This window comes from Empidonax traillii, unplaced genomic scaffold (genome assembly GCF_003031625.1).
Source record: "Empidonax traillii isolate 1590-97213 ecotype Southwest subspecies unplaced genomic scaffold, ASM303162v1 scaffold45:size3623477, whole genome shotgun sequence".
Lineage (NCBI taxonomy): Eukaryota > Metazoa > Chordata > Aves > Passeriformes > Tyrannidae > Empidonax > Empidonax traillii.
In genome coordinates this window covers 2,692,491-2,707,524 of record NW_020955238.1, presented here as the reverse complement: position 1 = coordinate 2,707,524, position 15,034 = coordinate 2,692,491, and the positions used below count along the sequence as shown (strand labels likewise).

General features: G+C 35.0%; 1 protein-coding gene across 3 annotated transcripts in view; it reads right to left on the bottom strand.

The window, feature by feature from the left end:
* ARHGAP5 (Rho GTPase activating protein 5) overlaps positions 1-15,034 on the bottom strand; it is a 46,602-nt gene that overhangs the window by 15,519 nt on the left and 16,049 nt on the right. For 2 of the 3 annotated variants that reach the window (XM_027878779.1, XM_027878780.1), the window contains one exon: positions 7,021-7,168. The exons of the other annotated variant lie outside the window; for it this stretch is intronic. In XM_027878779.1, coding sequence (XP_027734580.1) covers positions 7,021-7,168 — 148 coding nt within the window. The remainder of the gene's footprint in view (positions 1-7,020; positions 7,169-15,034) is intronic. 3 annotated transcript variants of the gene reach the window in all.

Genomic DNA, 15,034 nt, shown 5'->3' with positions numbered 1-15,034 from the left:
ATGAGTATTTCAAAACATATTTGTTTACAGTTTTCAGTGATTCTCTCACACTACTAAATTAATGCATGTGCTCCTCCTCCATCCGTCTGGTAGTCAAGTCTTCTGTTAGGAGAAACAACTGATGCCTATTTTACCCTCCCCTCAAGTCTGTACAAAGTTTCCTCTCTGTTGATCAATTCCAAAGTTACAAACACAAACTGGTGTAGTCTCGTACCTACTGCAAGCTATTCTATGCCAACTTTGAAGTGATCACAGAAGGGATTCACAGAAGTTCATCTAGTGCAACCTCTTCCTGCAACCTCTGTATTTGGTTGCTTACCTTGAATATCTCCAAGATTTCTAACAATCTCTCTGGATAACCTGAACCAGTGCTTAGATAATCTTCCAAGCATAAGTCTTTCCTTCTAATGAGAACCTTGTGTTTTAATGACAGTGTACTTCAGTTCTTTAGCCTGGGTGCACCTCCTCACAGGTATGGGAAGCTACTTTAGAGAACCTCTTCAGTCTTTCTCTCTCCAAGTTGAAGAAACCCACTGATTAGGAACTGCAGCCCCTGACCCTCTGCTGCTAGACTCAAGTTTGTCAACACCTTTCTTGTAGTATTTCAGATGAGGCCTAACAACTGCAGAGCAAAAAGGAGTAACCACTTCTGCAGCTGTAGTGCCTCCCTTTCTATTGGGACAGCCCAATACCAAAGGCATGCTAAGCCTATTCTCCACCATGACCGCAAGATCCCTTTCGTTAGCACTGATACCCAGCCACTCAAGTCCTCAGAGTGTACCACTGCAGGGTCCTTCTAATTCTAATTGCAGGACTCGGCACTTGACCTCACTGAATTCCACCAGGTTCCTATTGCCCCATTCCTCCAGCTTGTCGACCTGCCCCTGAGTAGAAGCCCTGGCCTCAAACACATTAACCACTCCGGGATCACTCACCAACACCATGAGGGTATAAAATGTATTGTAGAGCTATTTAAATCTATTGTTACTGTACCCATCCAGAATCAAAACTAACAGGGTCATGGCCCATGCAGGGTTTTTTGCTAAACATAGAGTTTCACAGAAGTTGAGTCAACTTAAGTTATCATTGTGACTCAAAAAAGATGGTCTAACTCCCTGCTTATCAATCCCTGTTTCCATCCCTCCCTTGCTCCTGCTTCCTGCCTCATGCTTGTTTGGGCACTTATTTGATCCTTAACTTATCAGCCACAGCACTACACAGCAGGACCTTGACCATTTCTGTTGATAATGATTTCCAAGACAGTGAACTCCACTGATTCAGAGATGTCTGACAAGTGCCCAAAACAAGAAAGTGGCAGAAGCATAGAGCAAGAGAGAATCTTTCTGGCTATTATACCATTCTTATGAATTCCAGCTCTCATACATGAGGTAGAGGGGGGTGGAAACTCCTGTCCTTTTCCATTCTCTGTCCAACAGAACAGACTCCTAAAAGCTTCTTGCTCTCCCAAGCTCCTTAAATAAAAGGAGAGATAATCAATCTTGAATTTTTGGATTTTCCAGCCACTGGGAATATACTTCAGTAATTTAGCAGCCTTTTACCTCAACAGGCACTGCTGACTCACTTTCGTTGCCTATTTCTACTCAATTCTCATTCTCTGGAGATAAACTTTACCTTATCTATACTTTCAATGTAAAACTCTGAACTCACAGCAGATTCAGCATAAAAGACCTGGGTATGTGAATTTCCCTGTGAGGAAAATTCAAAGAAGGCAATGATCTGTTACTTGAATTACCTCCAAAACTGTAGATTTAGCAGCATTACAAAAAGGTATAAATATCAAAAGCAATAATTATTGTAGATATAGTGAGTATGCAATTATTAAATTTCACATATAGCTCTCTATAGGGACCATGTGAAATATTAAATGAGATGATGTTGTGGTTCTGTCAAATTCATTTTTCCTTCTTGTCTCATAAAAAATACAAATTAAAATACATATTAAAATACAAACTATTCTAATAAACTCGTCTTCCCTAAATTGTTTCATGTACAATTAACACTGTATTAATGCTATCAGTTTTCTATGAAGTACTGAATCTAAAATTTATAATCTGGTCAATGAAGTACATGGATATCAATATCCTATTTAAAAAACAAAAACCACATTTGAAAACTTTGAGAAAAAATCCTTAAAATACTGCTGCTATTATTTAAATTTGAATATCATCAGAGGCTAAATTTACTAAACAGCAAAACTGTGATTGTGTTCATAATATTAATTTGATGTCTCCTTCCTTGGTAAACAGAATGAAATGTAATCTATATCAAATTTTTCACCAAGGAATAACAATGAATACAAAAAGTAAATCCAAAATACAAAAAAATACTGAAATATTGAAAACCCCTCATATGCTAATAGTAGTAGTTAGCACAAGTCATGTTGCCTGAATTATTTTAAGTTTGGGAAAGTTAAAAATAATCAACAACAGCAGGTGTTGAACAGTACACAAACAGTACATGAAATTGTTCACCACTAAACTGGCGGTGTAAAACACATAAAAACGTTACTAACAAAACACTCAAGTTACAAACTTGACATAAACATGTAAGTTTTTACACTTAAAATTAGACATTCAATAGATATTTTTACATGATATTGCAATACAAAATTCAAACCATATTAACATTTTATTGAAGTTAGACATTAAATTAACCCTCAGAAATCTGTGTTCCTCTCTCTCAAACAAACAAAATTACCAGAGTATCAGAATATTCCTACATGGTAATTCCTAGAGAAACATAATTCATGCAATTAATACAATTGAACAGTTTAGCTTCAAAAATTATCTCTATTCTGCTGCCTAAATTTAGAAAAAATGCACTGTACTAAAAAACGTAATGGCTTACATTGGATAGTATTTTTTTTAAAATAACAGGTTTTCTTTTTCTAGCATGTCTTAGCACAGCACCATTACTTGCACATAAAAACAGCCACTACAATTTTCTTAAAGATCAAATCTCTAGTTTTCCCTGCTAAATGCATTTCCATAAGCCTGGATTACAGAAAACCAATACACTTTAATAGTTCATTTCAAGTGATGAAACAAAATAAACTTCTCTTCAGTTCATCAGGAGAAAGCAAGAAAATATACCAGAACAGTTGTATCACCAAAATACTCTTTTGGAAGCTCGTAACTGAAAACAGTTACCAATGTCAAAAAGTCAGTTTACATATCTGCCCTCATGAGCAAGTTACAAACTGATTTGCAAAGAATGTGACAGAGGCAAAAGCATTCAAACATCATGGAGTTATACATGTTATACATCGTGCATGTCACTAGTGATAGAAAAGTGTTCATATAGCCTGTAAAAGGTTACAATAAGATCACACTATCTTTACCATAAGTTTTCATGAAAACATTATACATTTATATGAACATACTTAGTGGAAAACTTGATAATTCACCATTATCAAGTTACTTACCTGAAAAAAAAAAAATATTCTTTTTGGTCATCTTGTTCAATGAACCAACAAGAAAGTGCTCTACCAACCAACCAAAAGATTATACATCCTGCTATAATTACAATGAATTCAAAAATTGAAGGCTTGGATAGAAAAAAGGCTTTCCTGTAATTGTGGACAATGTGGAAACATAGAAGTGAAGTTTGTTTACAGTAGTTAGCAAAGTTTTCTTCATTTCTTCTCCAGAAGTAACAATGTTACAAAATTTAAGATAAACTTACATGGTATTTTGTTGGGGGTTTTTTTAACCAGTAGGTTCCAACAAGCCCCAATATTACGTGCTACTGCTGTTTCATACTATTGGTGTCAGTGACAGTGCACGCTGATGTGAAATGGAGGTACTGACACACTTAGAGCTTATTAGGTTTAACTAGATTAATACTGAGGTATTAATCACTTTGTTCCTCAGTTTCTACTTTCAATACTATCAAAAAGATTACAGAGGGATTCAAAACCTGTATTACCTTTCAAAAATAAATTGGTTGACTCCATAAAGCTAAATCAATTCAAAATAAAGCTTCTTGTCAGAAAATACCAAAGTAAATAGGAACACACAGACAATAACCTACATCTGCAGGCCTTGACTTAGGATCCCTTATCCTTATCAGATCTCCCTTTACCCTGACAGGATTCATATGGTTTCTTCAAAAGAAAAATCTGTTGATTTATAAAGGGCTAGAACTTATCAGCTCCTGGATTCACTTTAATTTTCCCAAATTGTCCCTCTTCTACCGATACACACTTTTTTTTTTTTTTTTTTTTTTTTTTTTTTTTTTTTTTTTTTTTTTTTTTTTTTTTTTTTTTTTTTTTTTTTTTTTTTTTTTTTTTTTTTTTTTTTTTTTTTTTTTTTTTTTTTTTTTTTTTTTTTTTTTTTTTTTTTTTTTTTTTTTTGTTTTTGTTTTTGTTCCAGAACATTATGGAAAACATCTGAAACAGAGAAAACTATTTTCACACTGCACACTTTCTAGCCTCAGTCACAATTTAGTTGAGTGGGTACAAAGCACCATCTTGTATAATTGCAGGACAAGGCAGAAATAAGGAGCATTAAAAATTAAGATTAGCCTTTTAAATTGAGATTAATCACATCTTCATAAATTCAGCAACAATCCAAATTACATATAATAATACAACGGGAAGGAGATGAACTCCATGAAAGTACCTTAAAAGGAAAAGCTTAACAATTATGTCCTCTGTAGGAGAAATATATGGATTAGCCAAGTTGGAAAAGACTGCACTTCCTGATTAAAAAGACAATGATAATAAACACTAGTATTCAGTGCAGTTAGTACTGACAGTAGGCTGATTTGGAAAGAGACAGTTGAGTATTGGATGACTCCCCAGGGCCAAGAAGCCTTGTCAAATAGGAATGGTACCATTCTTGACTCCAGCCTGAAGCCAATAGATCCTGACTTGCCCTCTGCAGATAATTCCACAGATACAGATTTGGAGGTTTTCTCAAACAGTCACAAAATCAGCGATTTTAGTACAGGATTTGAAGGCAATGCAAGTGAACATCCTCCTCTCTCAAAGGCAACAAATACATTACATCCCTGCTTGAATACACTCAAATACCTACAGCATATTAATCCAACATAAAAATAATACACACCAAAAATAAAACTTCCACAGCCAAGTATAGAGGTTTAAAAGAACACAAAAGCTACTTACACAGAATCCAGAGCAGGAGAAAGAAAATTCTAATACAAATCAGAAGTAGAGGTTTTGTTCTAAGTGCTTAACGAAACAAGCAAGACAACTACTGTCTTCACAGCTACAAACCAAGTATGCAGATGGTACAATATTTGTCCAGCTTACATATACGGCCAAAATTAAAATTCTCCAGCTGCACAGCAGCATCCCAGGGTGAACTAATATACACCCAACCTGCTAAAGGAAAAAGCAGTGCCTCCTGAGTAACCACTTTTGAGAAGCTCCTGCATTTTGAATACATAGTAGTTTAACTAAACATCTTTCAAAGACAGGTCATGAGGGGACAACAGAAGTGCTAAGTCTTTTAAGTGCTTGTATGATTTGATGACTATGAGGAAAAAAAAAAAAGACAACAAATAATGTTCCCACAGTATTATAGTTCTCTCTCTCACTCCACAAGCTGGTGAAAATTCTTTTACTTGGAAAGCTTACCACAAAGTGAACAGGTATTAGACAACAACACTTGTAAGCAAATAGAACTTTATCTTTAGAACTAGATTTATAATTTTGTTGTTCAAAAATATTCTTAGAAAGTTAACATCAAGTTATTGCTAGATTTTATAAACTCTTAAAAGAGTAATTTGGTCTTCAGTACTGGAGAATGTCTGTTTTATATAGGTATACATAGTAGTGGTATGTAGCCACTTTTAAACAACAGCAATTCAGACAGTGACTCACCCATAATAATATGTTGGTTTGTTTTGGGGTACTTTTGCAACATAAAAAAGCAAACAATATATATACTAAACTGCCTATGTCACTCTTATTACTCCTTGCCCTTCTTCCTCCTTCTCCATTTTTAACTGCGTGAGGTGGAAAAAGCAAAAGCAAGAAGGAAGAAAATACAGCTCTTACCTTTAAGCAAGGAATCCATAGAAGGTAAAGATTAAAGACAGATTTATGCTAACATCTCTAAAACTCCAAAAAGATCAGTGCCTGAGGTTTCACCTAATTTTTTTATTACAATAATGCAGTATGTAAACTTTCAAAAACAGCTACTAGGCTTACCACCAGTAGTTATTCTTTTGGAAACACTACTCTTACAGATGGCAGCAAAACTGAATTTTACTATAAGAACGAAAATCCTTCAGTTTTACTCTTGCTAAAACTGCTACTGTCATCTTATAGCCAAAACTGTATTACAGAACAAAGCAAACACTGAAAAAAAGATGCTGTTCTACTTTATGCTAAACAACATCATAAAACAGCCCTATGCATGATTAAGCTCAATCACACTGTCACTTAATCCAAATACAGCAATACAGTATTTATGAAACTTCATAGCAAGCAGGACCTACACACTAAAAAAACCTGGTGCTCACAATCCTTAAAAACAAGCAAACAACAACAAAAAAACAAACCCAAAAAAACCAAACAAAACTCAACCACAGGTCACTCCCAAACCTCAAAACAAATCCCCACTCCTAACTGTAGTCTTTTGTTGGACCAGCAAAATCATCCTACTTGCCTCATGGTCACTCAGTAAATAGGCTGAAAGCAGGGACAAACACACAACCAGGAAGTCAGGGAGAAAGGAGAGAGAGAAAACCAAAGAGTCATTTGCTATTAGAAAAAGATACAAGTTTTTTAAATCACAGGAAACATGTTAAATTTCAAACACCAAAAAGCAATTAAGTATTTGTATAAATAAAGTCAAAAGACATATTAAGCACACAACTTAGAAAGCACATTCTACTTTTCAAGTGTGCCTAGCCCACAATTATTTCTATGACAAAATTCTAAAAGTACTTTAAAATAGAAAATGAGAGGCTTTACTCATTATGCAAAGTGGGAAAGTCTTTCCTCCAATAGTCCTCCTATCTTACCTGTATCTTCAATGAATTGCACACATTTTTCAACAAACAGAGGTATCGGTTTCTCAGGTGTAACCAAATCCTGTAGGGGCATCCCAAAGTAATTACTTTCCCAGTTTCTACGGATTGGAGGATTGAATGTCTTAGTTTTCTTTTTTGGCTACAACAAAACAGAGTTATTTAAGTAATATTCAAGTAACATTTTAACTAATTCATATTGCAATCATTCAGTAAATGCAAACAGATCACACATTTATCAGACATGAAAATTCCTCCATGGCAAACTGAATGAATAAAAATTAAATATACTTTCAAAATAGCATACATTAGATACAAAGCACTCAAGTAATTTCTAAAAGGTTTGGTCCTTTTTGTATCACGTTAGGAACAGGATAACCCGAAGTATCAGTAACTGAAATACCACAGGAACAGAAAAAAAGACACCACTTGTTTAGAGTGCTGTGGTCAAGTCTTTACATATTAACTTTCAGCACTGCTCATAAATGAATCTATATGAATCACATCTGATTCACGACCTCTACAAAAATTGTTAGGATAAAACTCCGAAGTGTCATATCACCAAAAAAGTTCTGCATATATTTAAAGATTCACAATAATCTTTATCCTGCAACTATACAAGAAACATGATGATGAAGAATGTATAACAATCAATCTCAAAGCTAAAGTTGCAGGCACTCCTATTAAGCATAATTGCTTTGTTACAAGCACAGGACTTTAGCCAAAAGGAGGTTTGCATACAATCAAATCTAAGAAGATGAGTTTCATATGACATTTTCTTGCTTATTTTTTTTTTTTCCCTTGAGAAGGAACTCTATTCAGTGGAACTGATAAATCACCTTTGGATGATTACAAGAATTATATCGTACCAGATATCATGTTTCATCTCTGAATGTTGATGAATTCACATTACATCATCAAAAATATTTACTTAGGCAGCATCCAGTTCAGAGGACCAACAGCTGAAAGCACCAAGCTGAAGCTAAACAATGTATAAAACTAGGTGAAAACATCTTTATCAAATGTTGAGTGAAAGACCATTTTAGAGATACGTCCATTGAAGCAGAAAAGAAAGGGAAAACAATTTGGTTGGTTTTTTCCAAGATGTTCAGTGCACATCCCCACCATCTTAGAATAAATAAAGCAACACTCAAGGCTCTGTATTTTAGACCAGCAGGATAGAAAAAGACTGTGTCTCTTGGAAGGCAATCTGGTTAACGGAATAATAAAGTAGGATTCTAGAGAAGTTATATGAAAATTATAAATACTACTACTATAAATACTGGACATAGCATGAAATATTAAATATATCTGCAAAACTGGAGTAAAGAATGCTTTTTTTCTAATAGTTGTCCTGCATTTAGAAGAATGGTTGCAAGGGACGGAGGTATCAAGTACGACATTGCACACTCAGGAAAGGAGAAAGTTTCTTCGGTGAACTGTCTACCTGAAATCAGTTTAATCTCCAAACGGAAAAAAGGGGAATTTGTCTAAAGAATTTAAAGAAGCATCAAGACAAAAAAAGAATAAAGAGAAAAATAAAAAGAAAATCTGAAGTCCCTTGCAAACTTGTCTAAAAGGAGATGATAATTGCAAGACAATTCCATAAACTAAAATTATTATTTCACTAGCCAGAGTTACAACAATAAGTTTATCAGCTATTTCCCATTATGCATCATTTTGCATCTTGTCTCTCTCCTGTCCAATATGTATTAAAATCTCTCAAAATTTCTCTTTTTTTTGGAGGGTGAGTGCATAAATCCTCCACTGACAGAGCAAATCAAATCTTCCTGCAAGCAATACTACACAATCTTCACAAAAAATATTTCTGCACATTAAAAACAAAAGTTTAAGGCATTAAAAAACCCAACATGCTATTTCCTGATTTGAGACTTCCATACTTTCCTTAAGTTGTGAGTCTAGACTTCGTAAGTAGAGAAATTGTCCTGAACAAAAAGGACAAGTAATAACACAGTAATGTGTTACTGTGCGAAAGATCTGATCTTTGCCACAAGATCAACTGATTTCAGGGAAAAAAAAATATGGGTCTTATTTCTAATAAAAGTGTGGTTTAGTGACAGCTTTTTTTTAAATCTCTGTTCCCCACTCTGAGAAAATAGCAACTTTTCTGATCCAGACATAGAAGTGAACTTTTATATTTGCTAGTCAATATAACAACTATCAGAAATTTTTCTGTGTAAGATTAACTTTTAAAATATCTCTAATGAAACAACGAACAAAAGCAGTTTAAACATTAAACTATTCCTACAGTTAAAGGGCACCTGAACAGTTTTAATATTCCTAGATTTTGGCAGACAGATTATGATTTTGCCCCAGGTACTTTTAGTTCAATAGTTATGCCCAATGCACCTACTCCCCAACAATACACAGTCACCTAATACTGCACGCAGCAAGTACTAATGCAGGCACAGCCAAAACCAATTTGGTATTCTTCTTCTACATCATAATGAAAAAGAACTAATAGGCACCAAGTTAGAGAAGATAAGAACCAGCACAAAAGTTTTGTTACTTAAACCTACCAAAAAAGATTGTTTCACGTACCACTGTTTTCGTGTTAGTAATTAAAACACCAGCCCAACACCAAGAAGTTGAATCCTTAGTTTTCAAATAAATCTGTGGGGTTTTTTATAATTGATTGCTGCACTTATGTTGAGCTTTCAGCATAGGTTTCACCACTTGCTTCTTGCCAAAGTCAACTTCTCTTCATACCCTAACTGAAGTTAAAGCCAAACTTATAACAGATGCTTATATATCTTGGCAGAAAAGCATTTTAACTCTGAGAATCCCAAACTTGCCTTGCGCTGTTGATACTAAAACAATTTATTTGCAATATTGCTTTAATTGCAGTAGTTCAATCACCAAATGTGCTGCAAAAGATTAGCTCAAGCCCTCTCAATATAACAAGGTAAACACAAAAACATGCACTTGAGCACTGAAATGTATCCAATTCTTGATTTCAAAACCAGAAATATTGCAAAGAGCATGAAACCATGAAAAATATGGACTAAAAGAATATTCAAGCTTAATCCTGTTGACTGTAGGTACCAGGGAACCAGATAAGCTGCACTCACCACCTAGAAAAAAACGAGGCTGAGACTTCAACCAGCTATGAGTCTTGGGAGTACAATGCACTTAAATACAACCTTTTAAAATTAACTTTAGACAACTAAAAACTGCCCAAATATATCTATCAAATCCTTTTATGGATGGGCTGCTTACTCTAGCAAGCTCTCTGTTCAAGACAGGTTCCTCTTCCTTTTTTTACTCTTACCTCCAACTCACCAGAACTATCATCAATAATTTAGTTATCAAAGCGGAAATCCAGCCACTTCTCTATCTCCCACAAACTTCACTACTACTTTTGATCAAAGGAAACTTTCTGCCTGCTTCATTTGCAGTCAGCCCTGGGTTCATGAAGGGCAAAGTCAGTATTTTCAAGACTAGTAAAATACTTCAAAAAACCATGCACCATGAACAACATTTATAGGCTTAATAAAATATTTGTAATCTCTACTTCATAGCCAGTTTCTTCAGAAACTATATGACATAAAATACTGCAGATGATGCTCTTTCTTCCCTTTACACGTTCTGCCATTTTTAGAATTCCAGCTTGTTACACTAAGTTTTAAACTACAGAGGCTCAAGAAGATATATGGCACTAAATATGCATATTAAGAGTGTTAAATTTGAACAGATGAAACCTGAAAGTACAGATTCTTGTATTTCCTGTACTCCTCGGGAGAAAAAAAATTCACTGCACATTTCTGCTACAGAGAATTACTAAATTAAGACAAGGGTCAAAAATAACTTGCTATTATTTCATGTGGCAATAATAATAATAGATAAATTGATAATAATTGATAAATAACTTTTAAAATATTTATTTACTCATAGGAAGAACACAATGAGAACACTGAAAAGCCAAGGAGTACTGTGGTTTGGGCCTTATATTAATTCATAAACTGAATTACAGTTGCAGCTTTAAGGTTACTGCACAAACATGAAGAGGTTCCTCCTGTCTGAGCTATTAGAAGGCTTCCATCAGCAAGATCCTTATGCTCTAGGAATGTTCATGCCCTTTCATAGCCTCAAAGTTTCTGCAATTTCTGTTGTTCTGTATCCCTAAACTCATCACGTTAAACTGAAGACAAAAATAATTTATAACTCGCAAGGCTGCTGCTTTACATATGTACCAACACCAATAATGTTTATACTAGACCTTAGTATTACAGTCTTGAAGATTCTAATTGTGATAAGCATCTACTTGTAGTTCCCACTTGCAATTTTTGAAAGAGACCTGGACATGAATGAGCATTAATCTCAGCTGGAGAGGTCTAACTTGGCAAAGAAGAACAGCTGAGGCAAAGCTGCATATGAAAATTGTACACAGTGCTTTGTTCCTCCAAGTTGATGAACACTGCTAACAAACTAAATCAAACACAGAAAGCATGCCAAATGCATACTGGAAAACGCATTAAAAAACAAGGTGCTTTTTTCCTAAGAGAAACTTGACAGAAAAAGGGGAAAGGGGAAGAAAAAGGGGAAGAAAAAAGGCCATCATAGTTTAACAAATACTAGCACACAGCATGCACTTGAAAGCTTACAAATTCAGTGTGCTCACATATGAACTTGGCTAAAAAGTCCTGTGACTGAAGAAAGTCTGCTTTTTTTCCCTGTCCTTCTTTCCACTTCTCTTTATATACATTCCTACCAGAAAAAGTTCAACAGTCCACTTGTTAATAGCACACGCAAGGCCACACAGTAATTTTTTCAGAAAATTTAGACATGTAGTATTAGGGATAAAGGTGGGTGTATCACAAGTCAGACTATACTGGACTGATTCAACCTTCTCCACTGAAAATATGTATTGTTTTCTAGAGGCAAAGACAGAACAACCATCAGTTGGTTTCACCAATCTGGACTCAAGTAAGGCACTTGGTGATGGCATAAACGAAACTACTGTGACAACTGGAGTAGCAGAAGAAAGACGATACTCAACAACAAAAAGGACAGTCACAGACTAATGCAAAATCATGTACTGGAATCCACAACTAACAAAAGTTATATGCTGTAAGGTGCATGTAGCATGTACTATAATGAACAGGTACTACGTATATGTACTAAAAAATCACCTGTACTACTGGTAGGAAGTCATTAATTGGAAATTATCAAGGACAAGAACAGGTCAAAGGTTCCTAAAGTCACAGTAACTGCAGCTAAGAAAAGTCTGGGTGCGATCACACAATTGTGTCAGGTAATAATTTCCTGCAGGCATCAATAAACATTAATATTATACGATGCACTGCTATGACATTCTTTGTGATAATATACACAGTTTCAGTCATCCTCATTCAAAAGCTTGGTACATGTGTTGGCCAAACTACAGCTGCCATTCTCCTATTCTACCATTAGTCAAATATTGCTTCCTCCTTCCTACTCACCCAACTCTTTGTGTTCTTCAATTTTTTTACGTGAAGCCTCCAATCAAACTACACCCATCTCCTACCTCCCTATATCTGTCTTAGTGCCCATTATGAGCTGGGACACTGCAGTTCTGAAAGCATCAGGACAGAATGAGTCTTTCCTGCAATACCTTACAAGAAATGCACAGAGAAACACCATATCTCAAACCAACAAGGATATAAGGAGTATCAAGAATGTTACATTATATTGGGCTTTAAAAAGCAATAGCATAGTACAAAGCTGATTTAAAAACAAAAAAAAAATCATTGCAAGAGACAATTAGGACCTCAGATTTCAAAGTATGAGTTCTTCCAAACAATTTCATTTTGTTCATAAGATTTCTGTATTTCAGAATCTCTATAATTATAGCAAGAATGTACCTTATGTTCCTTTTTCATAGAGAGGAACAATTTTCTTCAACAAGGAAAATATAATTTGAGTAACTTTTGAGTTTTTGTAACAAAAGACTGCTAGTTGCTCATCTAAAGCAACACAGGAAATCATAGTGAATAAATTCCAAAACTAATAAAACTGCATCTCTTCTGAAAAAAAATTATGTTAGAAAACCTAAAGAAGTATATTACAAACTAGAATGGCCCATCAGTTGAACTACTCTCACTTCAACTTAATGCAAGTTACCACACACAGAAGTTACTGCTTATCAAAAGCACTGAGCACTCAACATTCTTCGATATTTTGAAAGCTTGCAAGCATTTTTGCTAACAAGTAAATTTGTTTTCTGAATCGTTACAATAATTTATGCTCCTATTAGAAGTTTTCTTTGACTAATTTGAGAGTAGCAGACCTGCTAGTTGTGAGTTTAAAAAACCAAAAAACAACAACAAAAAAAACCCATCACCAATACACACCACCACCAAACCACAAACCAAACCAAAAACAATCAACCAAAACAACCAAGAGGTACATTAAAAAGAACTTAAAACAACTCTACTCTTCCAGAGTTGTAACCACTACAAAAATTCAGAACAGCCTGAAACTTTTAATTCAGGCTTCCTCTCAACAGGCCAAAACCAAAATTAAAGGCACTGCTGAAGATATCAGGGGGTTTCCTGACACAGTACCAGGAAGAAAAGACCCCACTATACTGGGTCTACTCAGCTTAAAACATAAATATCCAACTCAGAGTAACTTTGTCAACTCAACACAGCTGGGACAGTAGGAGGATTATGAAACTACATTTCAATTTCCATGTAGCAAGATTAATTCAATCAAAAGGAGTCCAGGAGTTGGACTTGACGATCCTTGTGAGTCCCTTGCAACTCAGGATATTCAATGATTGTATGAAAAGTATATAAATTACTGTTTTTAAAAAATCTAAGTTTCCCCAAAAGAGTAATTTCGAAGTATTTTTAATCATATGATTTTATACCCACAAGACATCATTATCCAATACTTATGAGTAAGCCTTAAGAAAATTTAGTGCCCTTTAAATCAGTCATGTGTAATTCAAATCACAGCTGCATACCAGGAAGTGCAATACAGAATTTAATCTATTAGTAAAATTTCACTATGCTCTACTTTACCAAAACGTATTTCTAACTGCTATACAAGTACTGTCAGATTTAAGCTAAAAGGGACATTTCTAAAATGCTACAAAAGATAATATTAAAATCAGCTTACTTTCAGACAAGAAAAAAAAAATCTGATCAGAAACACCCGATTTCATGTCAAAAACACTACACCCAACAGAATTGACGAATTAAAAAGAATTAAAATCTAAACTATGAAGTGTCCATCTAAAACCTAGACCACAACATTACCTTGATATAACAACTTTTAAGATAGTAAGTCAAAAAGTAACTATCAGGCATAAAGATCAAAATTAAACATTTTTCAAGTAGAATGCAACATTATCATTTTCCCTTTATTTCCCTATTGCGTTCCCTGTATTTTACTTGAATAGAGAATTCTACAGATAGTACAACTTTCAACTTGATTACCTGTTTGCCCACACCAGGAAAATGCAGCAGTCAGAAAAACCACTACGTAAAGTTTCCTTTTCATGCACTTATTTTAGAGTTCCAGGTTGAATCGAGAATTAAAAAGAAACCACTCCTTTCATTCACCAGCCCTAAAACTCATTCCAACAGCAAGAATTGCAAGAACTGAAAGAACCAGTTCTACTCAAAAACTCACAGAGCAGCTTTTAAAAAAAAAGAAAATAGTACCTTAGTCAAATGGAAGGAAGCCTGCACACAGAATTATAGAATCGACGGGTGGGAAAAGACCTCTGAGATCATCAAGTCCAATCCTTGATCCAACCCCACTGTGATTACTAGATTATGGCACCCAGTGCCACATCCAGCCTCATCCTTAACACCTCCAGGGCCAGTGAATCCACCATCTCTCTGGGCAGCCCATTCCAATGTCTGATTACGTTCTCCGTAAAAAATTTCTTCCTAATATTCAACCTAAACCTCCCGCGGCACACCCTAAGACCATGCCCTGCTGTCCTACTGCTGGTTGCCTGGGAGAAGAGACCGATCCCCACCTGGCTACAACC